General features: G+C 38.4%; 1 protein-coding gene across 3 annotated transcripts in view; it reads right to left on the reverse strand.

The window, feature by feature from the left end:
* CREBRF (CREB3 regulatory factor) overlaps window positions 1-22,217 on the reverse strand; it is a 59,651-nt gene that overhangs the window by 13,066 nt on the left and 24,368 nt on the right. For all 3 annotated transcript variants that reach the window (XM_020910154.2, XM_070476829.1, XM_020910153.2), the window contains exons 3-7: window positions 20,801-20,926; window positions 18,225-19,311; window positions 12,090-12,284; window positions 10,025-10,214; window positions 8,538-8,611 (exon numbers count right to left, since the gene is read on the reverse strand). In XM_020910154.2, the coding sequence (XP_020765813.2) occupies window positions 8,538-8,611; window positions 10,025-10,214; window positions 12,090-12,284; window positions 18,225-19,311; window positions 20,801-20,926 (1,672 nt within the window). The remainder of the gene's footprint in view (window positions 1-8,537; window positions 8,612-10,024; window positions 10,215-12,089; window positions 12,285-18,224; window positions 19,312-20,800; window positions 20,927-22,217) is intronic.

Below are 22,217 nucleotides of genomic sequence, written 5' to 3' on the forward strand. Positions count from 1 at the left end.
TTAACCAAAAATAAATGAGGAAAATAATAAAGATAAGAAGAGAAATCAATAAAACAGAACACAAACACACAATAGAGAACGTTAACAAAGTCTAAAGCTGGTTCTTTAAAAATATCAACAAAATTGGTATTTACTCCCACCTTAATCCCCATCCCTAGTTAGACTGCTCCAACATCTATAGCTAGAATGAAAAAGGGGTTATCACTTTAAAACAGAGCCATTAAAAGGATAATAAGAAAATGCTATGCTAACAAGTGGAAAAACTTGGATGAAATGGACAAATTTACTGAAAATGTTACTTAACATGAAGAAAAGGAATATCTGAAGAGCCCATTTCTAACAAAGGAATTGAATTTATCCAAAAATACTCCCAAAAGAAAACTCAGAGGGTTTTAATGTAAAATTCTATCAAATATACAATGAAGAAATAAAAGCAATCTTATCAGGCTTTTCCAAAAAAGAGCAAAAAAGATAACAACTGAATTCATTCTATAAGGTAGTGCCCTCAAATACCAAAGCCAGACAAAAACATTACAAAAAAAGAAAATCAACAGACCAATATCCCTTTTGAATATAGACCTAAGAATCCTTGACAAAATATTAGCAACAGACTCCAACTTAAAACATCAGACTAGAATCTTGCAAAATATTTGCAATAGACTCTAAGTAAAAAAGAAAATACATCATAACCAAATACAGTTTATTCTAAGAATGTAAGGTTGGTTTAATAAAAAATTAGTTAATATCATTCACCATATTTACAGGGGAATATGTGATATGTTACCAGAATAAAGGAGAACAATGATTGCTCCAATAAATGCAATTTTAAAATGAAAGAAATGACTGTATTCCCTATCTATTCATGAAAAATGAAACTAGGAAAAGAAGGAAACTTAAAACAATTGAGGGCATCTCGACTACCAAAAAACTTACAGCCAACATCAAATTAAAAGTCAAAGTTTCCCTTGCAAACAAGGCAGTCACCACTTCTATTCAAATGTCCTAAACATTGCAACAAGGCAAAGAACAGAAATTAAAAGACACAGAAATCAAAAGGAGTAAATAAAGCCATTTCTATTTGCAGGTGACAACTACTTACATAGAAAATTCCAGGGCATCTACACACCTACCTACTATTGGAACTAATAAATTAAGCAAGAAAATATGGCAGGAGTAATATATGGAATTCTTCAGTGGCCCAGTGGTTAAGAATTTGCCTGCCAATGCAGGGTATACGCGTTTGATCCCTCGTCCAGGGTGATCCCATAGGCCTCAGGGCAACTAAGCACAAGGGCTACAACTACTGAGCCCACACGTTGCAGCTGCTGAAACCTGAGTGCCCTAGAACCCGTGGTCTGCAACGAGAGAAGCCGCTGCAGGGAGAAGCCCCCGCTCACCACAGCTAGAGAAAAGCCCTGGCACAGCAATGAAGATCCAGAGCAGCCAAAAAAATAAGTGCTAAAACAGGCATGAAACAAAATTTCAGTTTACATATCAGCAACAAAGAATTTGAAATTTCAATGAGTCCATTTACAATAACATCAGAAATATAAAAGATCCAGGAACAAATCTAAGAAAAGATGTTCAAGCACTGTACATTGAAAACTATAAAACAAGTCAGAGAGAAATTAAAGAAGACAACCAGATGGAAAGAGATCCAAAGTTCATGGATTGGAAGCCTCCATTTTGTTAAGATGATAATTCTCTCCAAATTGATCTACAGATTAAAGCAATTCCAATCAAAATTTCAGAAGACTTCTTTCATAAAAAGTGATAAAGTGACTCCAAAATTGATAATGGTCATGCAAAGGACCTAGAAGAGTCAAAACAACTTAGAAAGAGAAGAACAAAATTGGAAGACCAACAAGGACGAACACTACCAAGACTTTAATGATCTACTATAAAACTAAAGTAAGATACTGCATATTCACATAAAGATAGACAAACAGCTCAATGGAACAGAATACAGAGTCCAGAGGTAGATCCATATATATAGGATCAACTGATTTAATGAAGGTAAAAAAAAAAAAAATCAATGGAAAAAGAAGTCCTTTCAAAGAATGGTGCTTGATCAACTGGGTATTTGTTTGTGGGGGGAAAAAAAAAACTGACTGTAAAATCTAAAACTATATAAATCCTAGGAGAAAATATACACAAAAATACAGTTTTGAAAGTTGGCAAACTTTCTAATTAGAACACACAAAAATATAAAATGAAAGACTAACACATCAGACTTCATCAAAATGAAAAATTTTTGCTCTTTGGAAGATGCCAGTGAGAGAACAAAAAGGCAATCAAAAGATTAGTATAAAATATTTTCAACATATATATCAGATAAGATATATCTGAGAACCTGTATTACAATAAAGAACTTTTAGAAGAAAAAAATTTTAAATGGCAAAACATTTTAAGACACTTCACCCACATACACACAAAATATATAAACAGTCAATAAGCAAAGATGTTCAACATCATAAATTAATGAAATACAAATTAAGACCATAATGGTATCTTGCCACATATCCATTAGGTTGGTTAAAAGTAAGAAGACTGACCTTACCAAGTGTTAGCGAGAATATGGACCAACTAGAACCCTCCTATACTGTTTTTGAGAATGTAAAATGGTATAGCCACTTTGGAAAACAGCTTGGCAGTTGTTTATAAAGTTACTCACAGATATTTAACCAAGAGAGATTAAAACATATTTCCACCCAAACACCTCCACAGGAATATTCATAGCAGCTCTATAGACACATGTCTATAGCAGTTATGGCAATAGCAAACAATCTTAAATATTCACCAACACGTGAATGGATAAACAAACTGAAGCATATCTAATACAATGGAATACTACTCAACACTGAAAACCATTTAACTATTGATATAGATAAATGTTTAAATAAATATGCAGAGTGAAAGTAGCCAGGCAAAAAAGAAGAATGTATGGTAGGATTCCATTAATATAAAATTTTAGAAAATGTACACTAATTTACAGTGACAGAAAGCAGACTGTGGTTACTCAGAGACAGGAAAAGAGAGGACCAGCTTGCACCAGGGGCACTAGGAAACTTTTGGAAGTGATCAAAACGTTCCCTATCCTGACTGATTTCACATGTATGTACATATGTCCAAAGTAACCATATAATACTCTTTACCTCAATAAAGTTGCAGGGTGGTGGTGGGGGGAACACACCTCTAGTTTCAACACATGGAAGTCCTGTAGTCTGAAATAAATCTCTACTACTTCAGACATTGCTTTGAAATCAATGATTTGTTATTCCTTATCTTGTAATACTTAGAAGAAACCAATCTAGACTAATACTGAAGAGGAAAATCAGAAATAACTGGCAGGGGGAGGAGAAGTAATTTAAAACTACATGCAGCGACAATATATTAAAAAATGTGTCACTAAACAAGGAAAGCACAGCTGACTCCTGAAACCACATGAAACAAGAAAATTTTTTTCCCATTTATTTTTATTAGTTGGAGGCTAACTGAAACAAGAAATTTATGCTTGTTTCTCAAATACACGAGAGAGAAAACCACTAACTCAAATATAAATAAGGACATTTACATGCAGGCTGGACTTATGAGAAGCAAAAAGGTTTCCCCATCCTCAATAGGTAAAGTAAATCAGCTCACTTCTTTAAAAGTGAAAAGAGCACTAAAAACTGAAACAGCAGAACAGCTCTTCTCAACCTGGGCAGTGTCCATGCCAGAACACTGGGGCAGGGAGGGCAGAGGTGAAGGGTTCTACCATCAAAAACTTCTAGGTAAGGAGATAAAAGCATCTGGCTCAGAAAATGAGGACCAACCTTAAATTTCTAAGTTATTCAGATCACTCAGTTGTGTCAGACTCTCTCATGACTCCATGAACTGTAGCCCGCCAGGCTGCTCTGTCCTTGGAATTCTTCAGGCAAGAATACTGAAGGATCTCTTCAGTATTCCCTTCTCCAGAGGATCTTCCCAACCCAGAGATAGAACCTGGGTCTCCTGTATTGCAGGCAAATTCTTTACCGTCTGAGCCACCAGGGAAAAACCCGAAGTCTCTTAAGAGATCCCTCCTGTTCCGATTTCGTGATCATCCAAGAATTTTCCAAAATTTTAACCTTACATAGCTTGTTTGGGGATAAACTATGTTAATCAGGATGAAGGTCCAGTCCTCTTAGTAGCTTTCCTCTCATTCTGAGTCAACAAATCTACATTTGACTCACAGAGCTCCTGTGAGCTTTGGCAGAAGGAATCAAGAGGAGGAAGAGGTTTGGTAGCAAAGGACAGGATGAGGACGACAGTAGTGGGCCCTGAAGCTAGTCCTTGCAACAGTGCTAGCTGATGACAAATTAAAATGGACAAGAACAATATAGTATATTTTTCATAAATCTAACTTTAGTCTGAGATTATGCCTGTCTTAATTTTCTAACACTAAAATATTCCTCCCTGCATGAAATGACAGTAATTGTAGATGATATTCATTTTAATGTCCTCATGTGGCAAAATATAAAGTTGGCAGCCCTATGGTTCCCAAGTCCCAAAATTTGTTTCCAATGTCACTAATTCTAGAAACCACCAGGTCAATAGGTAATGGATAAAAGTGTTCCACAAAGCAGTGACTCCCAATATTTAGAGGACTCGGGGGCACCATTCCCTTGAGAGATATATGTATGTTCGATGGGAAGAACTTGCAAATCACATGTAATCTGACAAAAACCAACACAATATTGTAAAGCTATTATCCTTCAATTAAAAATAAATTTAATTATAAAAAATATATACATGTGGCAAACTACACAGAAGTAGCAACTACTACATTGCTTCTGACATGTCTTCTAAACCAACTCAAGGCTGCTCTTCTCAAGACTGGAAAAGAGAAGCATGTAAGACAGATGTGGAAGAGAAAAATGAATGAGAATGTCCTTTTCCCCTGTGCTAATTGAGAAGAAAATGCACCTAGAGATAAGTTTTTTTCCTACATGAATGTATCTACAGGCTTTAAGTTAGCTTTGGAAATAAGAAAAATTAAAGGCCATCAAAAACTCAATTTGAAATAGAGGAACACATTCAGAAATACACATATTCCTGGCCCTTAACCAATTATCCAATTGTTCCCCACCCCAGAACACAGAAAATATGTGTCCGTGGGCCTGCACATACATATACACAAGCACAAAAATATATGGCCATACAGATGTACATGATTATGGATAAATTTATTAACTGAATGACACAGTTATATGCCTACATGCATCCAGAGAAAAAGAGACCTAGAAGGGTTCCAGTGACCTACCACATCTCCCTGCATTGTGAGTCAGCCAGGTTCTATTATAAAATGAAATATGAATGCCCGTGACATTGCAATCATTATAAATATACTTCAGTTCAGTTCAGTCGCTCAGTCGTGTCCAACTCTCTGTGACCCCATGGACTGCAGCATGCCAGGCATCCCTGTCCATCACCAACTCTCGGAGTTTACTCAAACTCATGTCCATTGAGTCAGTGATACCGTCCAACCATCTCATCCTTTGTCGTCCCCTTCTCCTCTTGCCTTCAATCTTTCCCAGCATCAGGGTCTTTTCCAATGAGTCAGCTCTTCACATCAGGTGGCCAAAGTACTGGAGTCTCAGCTTCAGTATCAGTCCTTCCAACGAATATTCAGGACTGATTTCCTTTAGGATGGACTGGTTGGATCTCCTTGCGGTCCAAGGGACTCTCAAGAGTCTTCTCCAACACCACAGTTCAAAAGCATCAATTCTTTGGTGCTCAGCTTTCTTTATAGTCCAACTCTCACATTCACACATGACTGCTGGAAAAACCATTGCCTTGACTAGATGGACCTTGTTGGCAAAATAATGTCTCTGCTTTTTAAAATGCTGTCTGGGTTGGTCTAACTTTTCTTCCAAGGAGTAAGCGTCTTTTAATTTCATGACTGCAGTCACCATCTGCAGTGATTTTGGAGACCCCCAAAATAAAGTCTGCCACTGTTTCCACTGTTTCTCCATCTATTTGTCATGAAGTGATGGGACTGGATGCCATGATCTTTGTTTTCTGAATGTTGAGCCTTAAGTGTGTGTGTACACACACTTACAGGGTCCAAAGTCAAAATGCTTTAAAAAGCAAGAATAGAAAAATAGGAAAATGGATAGATCTTTATTCCAACAACTAACTATTGTTTTACCTAATCTGTTTACCTTGATTAGAGCGCCTGTGTGGCCGTTAATAAATAAAACCATGAGTTCTTTTCACAAGTTGTAAACATCATGGTTGGGAATCCTCTTTCTATCCTCACAAATGGAAACAAGATAATCAAGGCAGTGGATTAATAAAAACTGCACAACACTTGGATTTCCCAAGTGGCTCAGTGGTAAAGAATCCACTTGCCAAGGCAGGAGACCCGGGTTCAATCCCTCGATCAGAAAGGTCTCCTAGAGAAGGAAATGGCAACCCACTCCAGTATCCTTGCCTGCAGAATCACAAGCACAGAGGAGCCTGGGGAGTTACAGTCTGCGGAGTCGCAAAGAGCTGAACACAACATAGTGACCGAGCACACGCGCGTGCACAACACTTATTGAGCATTATGTGCCAGACATCATGCTGGAGTTAAGAAAATCTCTGGAAACAAATAATAATCAATCATTTAGCCACTGTTCCACTTTCAGATACAGCTTAGCCCAACAGCTAACTGACAGTGAAGAGGACAATTTTAGAGGCAAAGGAACATATGAGCTCTTATGACACAAGGCATAAGGAAGAGTAACCAAGCAAGGGGGAGGGAGGGGTGGTCCTTATTATAGAAGATCAAAAGCAGAGCTTCCCCACCCTCTGCTGCTGCTGCTGCTAACTCACTTCACTCGTATCCGACTCTGTGCGACCCCATAGACGCAAGCCCACCAGGCTCCCCCAGCCCTGGGATTCTCCAGGCAAGAACACTGGAGTGGGTTGCCATTTCCTTCTCCAATGCATGAAAGTGAAAAGTGAAAGTAAAGTCGCTCAGTCGTGTCCGACTCTGAGCGACCCCATGAGCTGCAGCCCACCAGGCTCTTCCATCCATGGGATTTTCCAGGCAAGAGTACTGGAGTAAGGTGCCACGGCCTTCTCCGCCCCACCCTCTAGTTCACTATAAAAAGGTTCCAAGTGTGTGAGATGATGATTCGCTTTCCCTGGTGGCTCAGCTGGTAAAGAATCCGCCTGCACGAGGGTGGGATGTTTCAAGAGAACAGCATCGAAACATGTATATTATCTAGGGTGAAACAGATCACCAGCCCAGGTTGGGTGCATGAGACAAGTGCTCGGGCCTGGTGCACTGGGAAGACCCAGAGGGATCAGGTGGAGAGGGAGGTGGGAGGGGGGACCGGGATGGGGAATACATGTAAATCCATGGCTAATTCATTTCAATGTATGACAAAAACCACTGCAATGATGTAAAGCAATTAGCCTCCAACTAATAAAAATAAATGGGGAAAAAAAAAAAAATCCGCCTGCAATGCAGGAGACCTGGGTTCGATCCCTAGGTTAGGAAGATCCCCTGGAGAAGGGAATAGCTACCCACTCCAGTATTCTGGCCTGGAGAATTCCATGGACTATACAGTCCACGGGGTTGCAAAGAGTTGGACACGACTGAATGATTTTCACTTTCATTGTCAACTCACAGGGGCTCCTCCCATGAGCAGCCTACTCCGTTATACTCCAGGATGCCTTAGAGATGACAGTTTTCTGCATGTGCCAGGATGTGAACGATCAGCACTGATCTAAACCAACAGATCCCAAATAAGTACTAGAATGGCTGCATAAGAGTCATCTGGGGTAACATTAAAAATATGGATTTCTGGGTTCTACTTGCATAGGTTGTAGTTCAGAGAATCTGGGGAGAAGTCTAGAAATCTGTAGCTTAATATGTACACACAGATGATGCTAATGAGCAATCACATTTGTAAAACACATTTCCAAACTATCCACTCAAAGGTTAAAATATACATTGGTCAATAAAACTGGTTAACTTCACACACAACTGTAAAATTGAAGTCAGAGATTACCATGATCACAAGAGGAGATCTGGCTTGGTGAGCCACCAATAGACACTAAGAGAAGAACATGAATAAATAACAGTATAGCTTACTGAATGAATGAACGAAAAAATAGGCTGGCCTGGACTTCCCTGGAGGCACAGTAGACACGAATCCACCTGCTGGTACAGGGGACACGGGTTTGATCTCTGGTGCAGGGAGATTCCATATGCCGCAGGGCAACTGAAGCCCGTGCACAACTACTGAGCCCAAGCTCCGGAGGCTGCGAGTCTCAACTACAGAGCCCACAGGCTGCAACTACAGAAGCCCGTGCACCTAGAGCCCAAGCTCCGTAACAAAAGAAAGCCCGCGGCAGCAACCAACACCCAGTGCTACCAAAAACAAAGCATTAAATCCAACAGGCTGGCTGAAAGCTGGGCAGAATACAGGGAAAGCAAATAACAAAACCAAAAATAATAAACAGAGAGCAGTCAGCAAGGTAAATGGAAATTAATCAAATTCATCTAAGTGTAGGCTTACCATATTCTGTGTTGAGGCCCCATAATTTCACTTTATTAGCTTCATACTGTGCTTTTTTCTTTAACCGACAAGCCCTGGGAAAGGAAGGAGCAATTACTTCACTTGTTTTTTTAAAGTGAACATTCAGAATATCCTTTTTGCTGCTGTCATTTTCTAATAGCAACCAAAAAAAATCACTGTCTACTGATGTTTATATCAAGGGCCTCAATTACCCAAAACATACAATATAATCATTTATCCAAACTTATTTCTTAAAATTTCACCATTCAAAAAATAAAACTATGGCTAATATACCAAAATAAACAAAAAGTGACAATCAAGTGTTGTAGAAGATGTGAAGTAAGTGGAACCTTCATATGTTGCTTGAGGGAATGTGGAACAGTACATACAGCTACTTTGGAAAATAGTAAATATTTTTTTAATTTACTTCATTACTTTGGAAACAGCTACTTTGGCATTTTCTTATAAACACACTAGGTATTTACCCAAGAGAAATGAAAACTTATGTTCACATAAACACCTGTTAAGTAAATGTGTGTTATGTGCTCAGTTGCTCTGTTGTGTCCAACTCTTTGAGACCCCATGGACTGCAGCCCACCAGGATCCTCTGTCCATGGGATTTTTCAGGCAAGAATACCAGAGTAGGCTGCCATTTCCTCCTCCTGGGCGTCTTTCAAATCTAGGGATTGAACCCGCATCTCCTGCACTAGCAAGCAGATTCTTTACCACTAAGCCACCTGAGAAACTCAAGTAAATGTTTATGGTGACTTTATTCATAACTGCCAAAAATTAGAAACCACTCAACTACCCTTCATCTGGGGAACAGATACACTGGAGTATTAATATATCACTTCAAAGGACTATTACCATCAATAAAGAGTATCAAACTATTACTCCACACATCATGGATGAATCTCAATTTCATCCTGTGTGAAATCAAAGTCAGACTCAAAGGCTGCAGAGAATGATTCCATCTGTATTCGAGAAAAGGCACAACTTGTAGGAACATAAAACAGATCGGTGGTTGGGAGGAGTCAGGGTAAGAGGAGGAGTTCAGTTCTACAAAGAGGCAAAGGAAATCTTTTAAGGTGATAAAAATGTTCAGTATCTTGATTATGGTTGTGGTTACATAATTGGATGTGTTTGTCCAAAACTCACAGAAGAATACACTAAAAGGGAAGACAAGTAAATTATACCTCAATTAAAAAAACCTGGAGTTGTTGCAAAACAAATAAAAAATAAAGCTATGATAAAATTTTTCATTTTTATACTATAAGGCCCTTGAGTTCATTCACTTCTCCCCTTTAAAAACTTATTCCATGAAGCATAAGTACCATCATTTATTTTCAAAGTAAAAATTATAATACTCTCATTGTACTATTTATAAAAAGTATATTTCTGAAAAAATGGCTGAAGGCCATCTACTCTATATGAAAGCTCACTTAAGTCTAACCTCACCTCCATGAGTGAACATGATTAGCATTTACCTGGAAGCCAGCTTATTTTTCTCCTTCCTTGACCTTGGCCGGGCTGTTAAGGGAAGCTCACTGACTGGTGTCAGATCACTGATCACTTTATTCAGTTTCCGCAGTTCATTACCTATCTGGAGTAGTTTTTTAGGATTTGGAGTCAGGTCTTCCACATCTGTTCTCCGAGACTTCTTTACTGCATATTTTCCTATAGATGATTTAAGAGAAGTTTAAGTGAGATCATTTTATTTAACAAGAGATACATTTTCTATAGACATTTAAAAATCCATCTCTCTCTTCCCTTTTCTTTTTCAGCATATGAACAATCTACGGAAGGAGGGCTGGACTCCTCTCCTTCCCACCTTGTGACAGCAAGAAATGGAGGTAATATGGCACAACTCTATCCTTTTCCCAACCCTTCTCCATCTTAAGGTTTGCAGCCCCACTATGACAGATTCTTAATTATCTGCATGGAAGTAATAATCAAACCTCAGGACTATAATGCAAGCTCATCTGCACATAAAAATCAGGGCTAGGATATAGTATATGGTCAGGAACAAATCTGGAAATTTTACCCAAACCAAGACATTTATACCGCTATAACTGAAAATTTGTCAGACATATATATTCTCGTGTTGAACTTGTAAGTCCAGCAAATAAGGATTGCCTTTTCAGAAACTCTGTCTTCAGTCAGTTTGATAAACAACAGCACAGAAGCGTCAGAAAGACCTTTGCTACCACTGCAGGCAACAGGGATGGCTCTGTCCTCCAATGGCAATACCCTGAACAACTTTCCTAGAACTCATTACATGCTACCTGGACCTGTTTGTTGGACCTGTCTTTTCATTTCTGGCAGAAAACTGATCCCAAGTCAAAAACTAAGTCTTTCATTCACTGAAAGATAGGAGAATACAGAGCTGAGTGCTATGGAAAGGGAAAATGAGGTAGGAATATACTTCTGATACAACATCTGTGTCAAAAATGCTTAGCAACTTAAATCTGTAGCATGAGCGACTATTAAACTTGTTTATTGAGCTTTAGACCTACTGGTGCCCCCCACCTTCTCAGTACAGACTTTGGATTAAGGCAAAAATAAAATTTGTGCAGAAGAAATTCTACTCAATTACACCCTCTTGGGTTCATAGTCGAAATCTGGCCTAAGACCATAAGCTTCTCCTGATTCCTACTGTTTAGTTTCTCCTACTCCATTCCTTCTCTCCACAATTATTCTTCCTTTCTTTTCCTTTCCATCCTCTCTTCTCCCACCACAATTTTGATTCCAATCTCCCTGTTTACATTTAGGCCTGGAGACTAAATAAGAATGAAAGACAGAGGGGCTAGAGCCCATTCTCTTCCTCCCTAATCCTCCTTTCTTGCTAACAGCAGCTGCAACATGTCAGCAATCAGCAGGCTCCTGGTCATTGCCTGGGTAGGACAGGTAGACTAAGAAGTGACTAGAAATCATTTTTACACAAGCTTTCCTCCTTGTTTAGGTGATGGCTGTTAAAACTGAAAAAAGCTATTCACTAATGAAGAGCAATCATAGCATATAATACAGCAACTCTATTGCTCTACTTTCCCATTTGTTAGGAGGGGTTGAACCTATGTATAATGTTTAATGATTAAGTATTGCGGTTTACTATCTCTATTTAAAAGCGACTTAAAATATTAGGGACAGATGGTTACTGAGACTTATTATCATGGTGATCATGAAATGAACTGAAAGCCACTCAGTCCTGTCTGACTCTTTGCAACCCCATGGACTATACAGTCCATGGAATTCTCCAGGCCAGAATACTGGAATGGGTAGCCTTTCCATTCTCCAGGGGATCTTCCCAACCCAGGGATGGAACCCAAGTCTCCCGCATGGCAGGCGGATTCTTAACCAGCTGAGTCACAAGGGAAGCCCTTGTGGTGTTCATGGTACATGCAAACGTCACTACATAATATACCTGAAATTACAATAATGTAATGTTGAAAGTCAACTATATGTTAAAAATAAGAAGAAATAAAGAAAGAAAAAGGAAGGAAAGAGGGACGGGAGGGAGGGACACGCACAACATGTATGATCAAAATCTCTTACCATGGTGTAAGCCATTTTTCTGATACATGTTACTTGGCAAGGTCTCTCGGTTCCATTCAGATGGCCTCAGCATCCTCTCTTGCTGTGATGGTGTGAGTTGTTCACTGTACTCCCAGAAGTACCTTCTTTTACCTCTTTTCCGAGAGGTAATTGAAGTCATCTCCTTCAAGTCTTCCACAGAATCATTTTCATAGCCTTAAAAAAAGAAAATGCCCACCCCCCAACATTTCTTAAGTTCCACAAATTTTAATAAACCAATCAAGAAAAACAAAAAGATTCCTTCTATTTACTACTTGACACATTTCACCTGAAAACATCATCAGCATGTCAAAGATAATAAACCAAATTTGTAAAAATAACATTTAATATAGATACTTCTAACTCGTAAAATATTCAGAGATTAATAAACAGAAATAACTACACTGTGTATCTTCCTTAGGTTTCTCTTTGGTTAGTATATGACACTTTTTTTGTATCATCACATAAGATTGAGAGAATAATGAAATCCAGCCGCAGGAAGACAACTCAATCTAAAAATGGGCAGACACCTAAATAGACATTTCCCCAAAGTTGACATACAGATGGCCAACAGGCACATGAAAAAGATGCTCAATATCGCTAATTGTCAAAGAAACACAAATCAAAACCACAATGGGTAACACCTCTCACCAGTTAGAATGGCCATCATTAAAAAGTCCAAAAGCAATAAATGGTGGAGAGGACGTGCATGTTGATGGGAATGTAAGTTGGTAGAGTCACTATGGAATATAGTATGAAGGATCCTTCAAAAACTAGAGTTGCCACAGGATTCAGCAATTCTACTTCCAGGCATATATCCAAAGAAAAACTCTAGTTCAAGAAGATACATGCACCGCAATGTTTACAGCAGCACTATTTATAATAGCCAAAACTTGGAAGCAACCTAAATGTCCACTGACAGTTGAATGGGTAAAGAAGATAGAATACTACTCAGCCATAAAAAAGAATTAAATCACGCCATTTGCAACAACATGGACAGAAATAGAGATTATCATATTAAGTGAAGTCATACAAAGAAAAATAAATACCATATATCACTTATATATGGAATCTAAAATATGATACAAATGAACTTATTTTACAAAACAGACTCAGAAAATAAATCTGATTACCAAAAGAGGAAAGTGGGGGGAGGAATAAATTAAGAGTTTGGAATTTGTGGACAGAAACTACTATATATATATAAACAACAACATACTACTGCACAGTAGGGGACTATATACAATATCTCATAATAACCTATAATGAAAAGAATATGAAAAAGATTTTATGTATACATAACTTAATCATTTAGCTGCATACCAGAAACTAACACAACACTGCATAAATCAACTATGCTTCAATTTTTAAAAAAGGAAATACAGTCACAGGAATGTCAAAGTATAATGGTATATATATATAACTAATGGGTTAACGATGGTACTTAGAGACCATACAATTTTTTTTTATGTCTTCTGTCTAATATTTATGCATTTGAAATATTCCCAGACAGAAAGCTGTTGGATTTCTCGGATGGTAACCTACCAGGCAGAATTCTGTAAGGCAATAGTGGTTTTCTTCCTACTTCCCACCCTATCCTTTCTGTAAAAGTACAAGAATGACAGTTCTCACACAAAACATATGCCTATTCTAATATTTTATCAAAAGCAATTTGAATTTACTTCACTTTTTAAGAAGCTATTTTCCCTACTAATAGGAAGGTTCAGAAAATAATTAATTCTGGGGCACTGGAACTACTGGTTTGACCCAATACAGGATGATCTGTAAAACTAAAATACCCTCAGAGCACGTCCATCTTAGAAGTACAAAAGGGCTGTGCACAGAATATGTTGTTTGCTAAGTCACGTCCGACTCTGCGACCTCATGGACTGTATACAGCACACCAAGCTCCTCTGACCTCCACCATCTCCCAGAGTTAGTTCAAATTCATGTTCACTGAGTTGGTGATGCTATCTAACCATCTCATCCTCTGCTATCCCCGTCTCCTTTTGTCTTCAATCTTTCTCAGCATTAGGGTCTTTTTCAACAAGTCCACTCTTCACCATCACGTGGCCAAAGTATTAGAGCTGCAGCAACAGTCCTTCCAGTGAATATTCAGGGTTAGTTTCCTTTAGGATTGACTGGTTTGATCTCCTTGCAGTTCAAAGGACTCTCAAGTCTTCTCTAGCACCACAATTTGAAAACATCAATTCTTTGGCACTCAGCCTTCTTTATGGTACAGTTCTCACATCCATACATGACTACTGGAAAAACCATAGCTTTGACTATACCTCAACACAGGCAGATAGATGCACCAACTGAAACACTCCCAACAGTGTCAAAAACTGGTGTCCCATATTTAAGTCCACCCCAGTCCAATGTATAAAGGAAACATTTTCACATGTAACTTTCTCAGGCAACCCATCTCCCTGGCACTTTATTTGATACACTCCTCAGGTGGCCTAGATTTCTGGCAAAACACTGTCTCTCTCTTAATGTACTCACATATTTTGTGAGTACTCACAGGTATTTCATCTGGGGCTTCTAAGAACCTCGTAGGAAGAGGTTATTAACCCTATTTACACAAACATGCTCATGGAGGTTTAAGTGATTTGGCAAAGCTGGGACTGGCTCAGGCCCCATGACTCCGGCTCCAATATGGCTTCCTACTTTCCTGTGTCTATCCACTTGAATGGTCTGAACAGAATTTTTTCCCATATACATTCCATGTTAAATCCAGTCATTAGGATTTGGACTTCTTCTCTCCTACCCAAATTAGTTATCAGTTTTGCTTAATTCACATGTTCAGCCTTTTTCCAAAAAAGTGTTTAAGGGCATCCGTTTTCTTTAATCTAAAATCTTCTAAAGCATAAATTCACAATAATGTGTGTGCACACACATTACATACACACAAAGGATTTGTTCAAGTCTTTCAATTTAAAGACTACTGTGATCAAGTAGCATGCAGAAAAGTTATTCAATATATTCCTAGATCACTGGTCTTGCATTTAAGATGATTAAATTTAATTTCTCAAAGTGTGTTCTTAGGAACACTATTACTATAAAATATGCCCTCAATCCCAAGTGAGTTCTGTGGTCAAATAAATTTTAAGAAACACTCATCTTGCTTCTCTCTCTTGCCAAGTCACAGTACACATAAGATCAGAAGACCAAGAAATCATAACAGTAAATAAACCCACTAAACTCTAAGTTACACAAAGACAAGAATCATGTCAATTCTGTTTACCTCTGCACAGCCAATAATCTAGCATACACAGTGTCTAACACAAGATAGGTATTATTCCCCCCCCTTTTTTTAAACAAATCAGTGATTTGTTTAATGTACAAATGTACATTTCCCATGGAGATTTTTCTATTTTTTTTTCATTTGATGGATCACCATATTGATCTAATTCATTCCTTCCTGACACAATTACCAAAAGGCAGTCAAAAAGGTGACATACATAGATGCCTAAAATCCTGATCACACATCTTTGATTAGTGCAGGTTACTGCCATTAAGCTGGTAAAGCCAATCATGAAAATGTTTAATAGGAATTACAAATTAAAATTCTCATTCTGGGGGCCTAAATCCTAGCTTTACAACCATGTAATTCCATGACCCCAAACAGTTGTTGCCTGTCCTCAGGATAGGCTCTATTAAGACTTAGGAGCAAGTCCAGAGTAGGGACTGAAACTCCATTTTACACCTTTCCTGGAGCTTTGCAGACTCAGGCACTGTTGTAGCCAACTGCCAAGACACAGCATCAAGGGAGCCAGTCATCACAAAAGGGCCTTTGTACACTGTCTGCTGCAAATTAAACCAATCAACCCACTCTAAAACTAGCACTCTGAAGAAACTATAACCATCCCACTTTTCTGCTTCAAAGAATTTCTTCTTGCTTCTCACCAATTCACATTTGTATTCTTAAAGTTGCCTGTTTAGCTCTTTTTTCCAAGAAGGGAAATTTTCATTAGCAAATGTGAATAAATCCCCAAAATACCACAAAGTATCACTGATTTGAGGTTAAAGCATTTCATTTGTTTACATTTGTGAGAAACGTCCAAGTAATCCTAACCAAAGAGGTTTTACTTCAAGTCAACTGGAAGTGAGTGAATTAAATGCCATCCAAACATTTAGCATTGTTAAATAGCACCAAGAGGAAGGCTTCACCTTGCCAAGTGCCAGCTAATGCATCTCTGTTTTAAAGCAGTGTTGGCTGCTTAACACCAACAAACTCACAAAATCAGGGTTCTCCTACCAGGTCAGGGCAAGAGAATATGGCAGGACAGAAAAACACCAGCTGTAACAAGGTTTACCCCTCCCTACAAGAGTCAAAAGACTGAGAAAATGGACACGCAGGTCAAGTTATGAAGTGGTTTCTCTTCATGGACCTACTCATCTCTCAACACATTTATCCAGGTGAAAACAAGTCAAAAGATCAAGGATGAACTTAAACTGGAGTTAAAAGTCAAAGAAAAATGGGAATTCCCTAGTGGTCCAGTGGTTAGGACTCCATGCTCTCACTGTCAAGGGCCCAGGTTCCATCCCTGGTCAGGGAACTAAGATCCCATCCAAAAAAAAAAAAAAAAAGGTCAAAGAAAAGCAAACCTAAAGCCACAAGTGGGATAAACAGCATAGTCCTTGCCCGTCTTGACTGGTGATGGCAGAATTTACTCCCTCAGGAATATTTAAATATTTATAAGGAATATTTATATATTCCTTATAGTGTCAACTGGTAAAGAAATTTTTCTTCTCTACACTTTCCATTTCTCAGTTATTACTCCTTGTCTCTATCCTTCCCCTCCCTCCTACCCTAATTCTAAATATGAGATTCAAAACAACAGGGCTGATCTGTCAGGCTGTAAGGACCACTAACAGCACTCTGGTCTCCCCATGGGAGGGCGCTACATAACTTACCACTAACTGCAAAGACAACTCTCCTTCAAACAACTCAAAGCAGATTCAATAACTGGCTGACAGAAAAGTTTTCTTGCTAAGTAGAAAGGACCTGGTTCTATCGAGACTATACGGGGTTCTAAAGTAAACCAAAGGAAACGCATAAACCCGGTTCCTCCACAGCAAAGTACCTTTTCCTTACTTTAAACTACACCCAAGCCAAACAATTTAGTTGTATCAAATGCATAAATCTAAGCATTTATGCAACAGAAAAATTTCACTAAAAGGAAAGTCTCTCAGCAATAATATGCTTCACTGGCCACAATATAGCTACTGCTGCACCTTCTATGGCTAAAAAACCTTTCTGAAGATTAAACATCAATGCTTATATTACCCAAAATTCCAACAACAAAGGGGCTCACTTTGACAATTCATAAAGTTTTAAATAACTTGGTCTTTTATGTAGAAGTTATAGTATCAACATTATTTTTGAAGAATAACTTTCATTTAAATGTGAAGATCTTCACCTCTTTGTGAATTTTTAACTCTGTGCCACTTGGCAATACCATTTTCATAAATAAAAACTGCATGAGCCAACAGTGACAAGAGCCTAACCATGTACATGCTGAAGTGAACCAGTTCCCCACAGGTTTCATTTTCTTTTTCCCTTTTATTTATAATGTGCTGTATATAAACAGAGCAGAGATTCCTTCATGCTCATTAAATTAAAGCATGTATTTTTCTTCAATGGAAAAATACTGTGCAAATGAAAGATGCAGCAGACACAAAGAAAAAGCTGTCTTTTACATTATTCATTAGACAGGCTTTGTTGGTTATTAGGCATGAGTAATATAAACCATCATCACTTGATTCACCATTCTTGGGATTTCAAACTTACCTTAAGTCTAACAGAGGGACAAAGGCAGAAATAGGAATATTTTTAAACCAACCAAGTTTGGCATCTTTGCACAGCTGCTAAAAGAGTGACTTTTGGCAGGAAAACTAATTAAGAAGGAGCCCTCAAGGGACTAGTATATGAACCACACATGAGCAAGTATGATTATTTTAAAACTGTTTGAATAGATAAAAATAATTATATATCCAAACCAAGATACTAAGTCATTTAATCTCCAAACTCAGACAAAGAAAGCCCACAGCAAAACTTTGTATTTCAACAGAGTAGGAAACAGTTTGGTAAGCCTCCAAATAATATAATACCTGGTTCAGAGAAAGTGTCACTAATGTCATCATCCTTGTCATCTTCATAATCCTCTTCCTCTTCTTCCTCTTCCTCGTTTTCAGAAAGTTCATGCTCGCTGCCAAATCCTTCATCATGGTCCTCATCATCAACATCCTCCTCCTCCTCCTCATCTTCTTCAGGACTGCATTTGGTTGGCTGTTCACCCAAGTTGTCAGAGACAAAAAGGGAATAATTGTGCTCTTCTTTTTTCTGGGATGAATCTGAGACCGATGTGCTGGCAGAAAGGCTGCTGCTCTCTCCTGCTGCAAGTGCCCCAGGCCCCTCCTGAGGCAGGGGACTGAGTAAAAGCTCCTGGGTCTCTTTAAAAGGCAAAGCTGGAGTGGCATGGCCCTGCAGAGGCTCCGCCCCTTTCTTCTCTGGTCTCTTGGCTACCGCACCACAGTAGCAGGTGTTCTCCTTTGCGGCGTCTGCGTGAACCTGGCTCAACAGAGGCCGGCTCTGCTGCACTGGGCTGATCTTTACCTTTGCCTTCTTTACATAGTCTTTACATTCAACATGAAAGTTCACTTTTTCATTATGATACATGTTGGTCTTCATCATGATTTGTGTGCTTGAAGTGGGTTTACTTGCTTTTTGGACACAGTCTGACAAAGGGACCTCAGCCTGAAGAGTCTTAGAAGAACACACAGGGGCAGCTGCTCTGCTTGTGATCTTTTTACCAGGGAATGAAGAGGCCAAGGGATTTTGTTTGACACTGAAAAGTGAATCAGGGTAATAAAGGGAATCAGAAACAGACTGCGAGTCCTCACTATTAAGTTGGGCCAGAGTTGGAGTTTTACTTATGACCTCTTCATCTTGGTAAGGGCTAGAAAAGTCATCAAGACCCAAGTAATCCACTTCTTTTGTTCCCCAGATGTCACAGCTGGTTAGTTTGGTGTACTTCGTTAAGTCTTCACAGTATGTATCCCACTGTTCCCAGTTTGAGGTTAAAGCACCCTCATTATCCAGGACATCTGTGAAAGACTCCAGATTTTCAATGTCTTTGCAGTCCTCCAAAGAAAGGAAGTTGTCTCTAGGATTCTGTTGGTAGTTCATCTCTCTATCCTGAGAAAGGTTTAAAAAAAAAATCACATACCATATTTAAGGAAAAAATTAATAAACTATAGCCTCACTTTCCTACATCAGGTAAACAGTACTCAACCTTTGGTCAGTTTTAAGGTAAAGACTACTTACATGTCAGTCTACCAATCCATTTGGTATCTTTTCCTCGGGCAAGGAAAAAAAACACAGAGGGAAACTATGTCCCCTGAGAAACTTATGTACTGGTCAAGGGCTCTTGAACTTCACTACAAACACTCCTTCTGAGAAAGTGTACACTTCCTGATCTTTAACTCAGAAAGGATTTGGGGATCTTCTTAGAAACAATCTTCGTTTATAAAGCAAACAATAAAGGCCTTTCCTTCATCATAGAAGAATCTGTCCTCCTAAGTCAGAACTTATACACAGAGTGAAGAGCAATCCAGAGAGAGTTGAAACTCAGCCACAGAAAGATAAAATCTTTGGAAAGAACTTGTAACAACTCTTGGGCTTGGGGAATAAAATACTACTCTCATGACTACTGTACTTCTTATGAGTAGAGATATGATTTTTAAAATGTCAATATGACATTTTATATACTATGTACATATGTACATACTATGTACACAGTACAATATGTACTATGCAGCCATTAACAAGAATGCACGTAAGCTCTAATGTATTAAGAGGAAAGGCCACTTATCACATGTTATGTTAGAAAGAGTTAAGTTCAGAACACTCTATTAATGATATGTACAATTTAAAATATTCATATATTAATTTATTATTAATTACACATGCATAGAAAAACTCTGGTGGTCTTAATTACCTTTAGGGAGAAGGTTTGGTGGGTGGAGGCTCAGTAAGAAAATGAGGAAATTTTCAGTTTTCCACTCTAAGTTTTTGTTCTGTATCAATTTTTCCATTTGTCTGCTTTGTTTTTTCCTTTTGCTTGCATGTGTGTCTCTGTGTGTTTTACCAGTTTTACCGACATAGAGTTTACATACCACAAAATTCACCTCTACAAACTGTACAACTCAATAGTTTTTAGTAAATTAACAGATTTGTGTCGGCTTTCCAGTTTTTATATACCTATGCTGCTTAAGTTGCATGTAATTTAAATTATTTTAAAGTGTCTATTTACCTCAAGAATAAATGATAAGTATATTCAGATATTGTTTGGAATTGCTATTTTTGCCTTACATTCTCTGTAGTACATGCCTTGCTCAATGTTATCATTCCTAAATATCCCAGCTGAAAAGTCTTTTAACTGTTAGGCTAAAAGATGTCTTCTCATCCTCATTGTCAAAAACTAGATCTAAGGATGTTTAGATAATCTTTCCTCCTACTATTTTCAATGGGTTCATACATCCTGCTAAAATACTAGGACTGATACTAAAAAGCATTAAGTTTGGCCTAATCACATTCTTTTCTTTTTAGGCCTTTATAAATAAAAAACTATACAATACCTTTACCCCAAATTGATTAAAGCAGAATCCAAGAAAATGTTACTTACCAGTTCATACATGAAATCTGGATCTGAACTGTTTGCTAAGAGATCTGTGCTCATCAGAGTCTGTTCTGAAAAGGTGTGGCTTCGAAAGGCATCCCCAAAAGGCGGATCCATTCCGCTTACACTAGGCTACAACAGAGTGATTTTCATTTTGCAAAGTTAATGACTACTTCAAGCCCAATTTATTACATACAAGACCCACCACTATACCTACTAAGTAATTATTTTCAGAACAATTTTGTATTTTTTTCCTGCTTAACATTAAAATTACACTAAAATGCATTAAACATAAGAAAAGGAACAGAGTGGCAACTGTTAATAGTACCTAATTTCTAAAAGTTAAAGTTTATTTAGCCCCTGGAGTCCGGAGAAGGCAATGGAAACCCCACTCCAGTACTCTAGCCTGGAAAATCCCATGGATGGAGGAGCCTGGTGGGCTGCGGTCCACGGGGTCATTACGAGTTGGAAACGACTGAGCTACTTCACTTTCACTTTTCATTTTCATGCACTGGAGAAGGAAATGGCAACCCACTTCAGTGTTCCTGCCTGGAGAATCCCAGGAACGGGGTAGCCTGGTGGGCTGCTGTCTATGGGGTCACACAGAGTCGGACACAACTGAAGCGACTTAGCAGCAGCAACAGCCACCCCCAGAGTCAGCACACAGTACCCTAATGAGTACTTTTATTTATTAGCTATATAACATTTCTTCAAATCCACCTCTAACAACACTAGATGTTCTAACTCCACAAAGTGAAGGATCCCCTGCCATTTCCTGGAGTCAGCAGAGGCAGCAAGACAGTCTCACTCTACACTCCTCAATGAATTCAGTATCTTATTTCCCCAAATAGGCAGAAGACCATTTGGGCATCTCTAGTCCAAAAATGCCTCCAGGAATGTGATGGAGATAGGATGAGCCAAATATCAAAACATCTGCTGAGTCAGGCCAGTAACTGGGACATGAACTCCGTAGCCTTAATCCTGATCCCTAAGAAGGGTACAATTTCTATGGCAAATAAGAAAGGGAGAAAAAAAGGACTCAGCATCCAGAGTTAACACTCCTTCTTTTCTCTCCATCCCACCTTTCCCATTTCAGTATCTATACAAATCACTCCAGTGTGAAGTTCAGGCTAACACTCCTAAAAAGTGGCCCAAACAAGTCAAAGTCCTTACTTTGAAATCTAACTTGGATAAAGGAAGAAGATGGGAAAGAATAAAAATTCCCTCTTTACCTTTTTGTTCTTTTCCAAGTTACTGTCAAAACTTTTAAATTTATATATAAAATTTATATATATATATATATAAATTTATAGTCTACTTGCTGATATTTCTCTATTTATATACATATACTTTCTACCTAACACTGACTGACCCATTTTTACACACTTTTTCATCATGTTTTTCTTTATGGGTATGTCTCATC

This window comes from Odocoileus virginianus, chromosome 14, assembly GCF_023699985.2.
Source record: "Odocoileus virginianus isolate 20LAN1187 ecotype Illinois chromosome 14, Ovbor_1.2, whole genome shotgun sequence".
In the NCBI taxonomy this organism is placed as follows: Eukaryota; Metazoa; Chordata; class Mammalia; order Artiodactyla; family Cervidae; genus Odocoileus; species Odocoileus virginianus.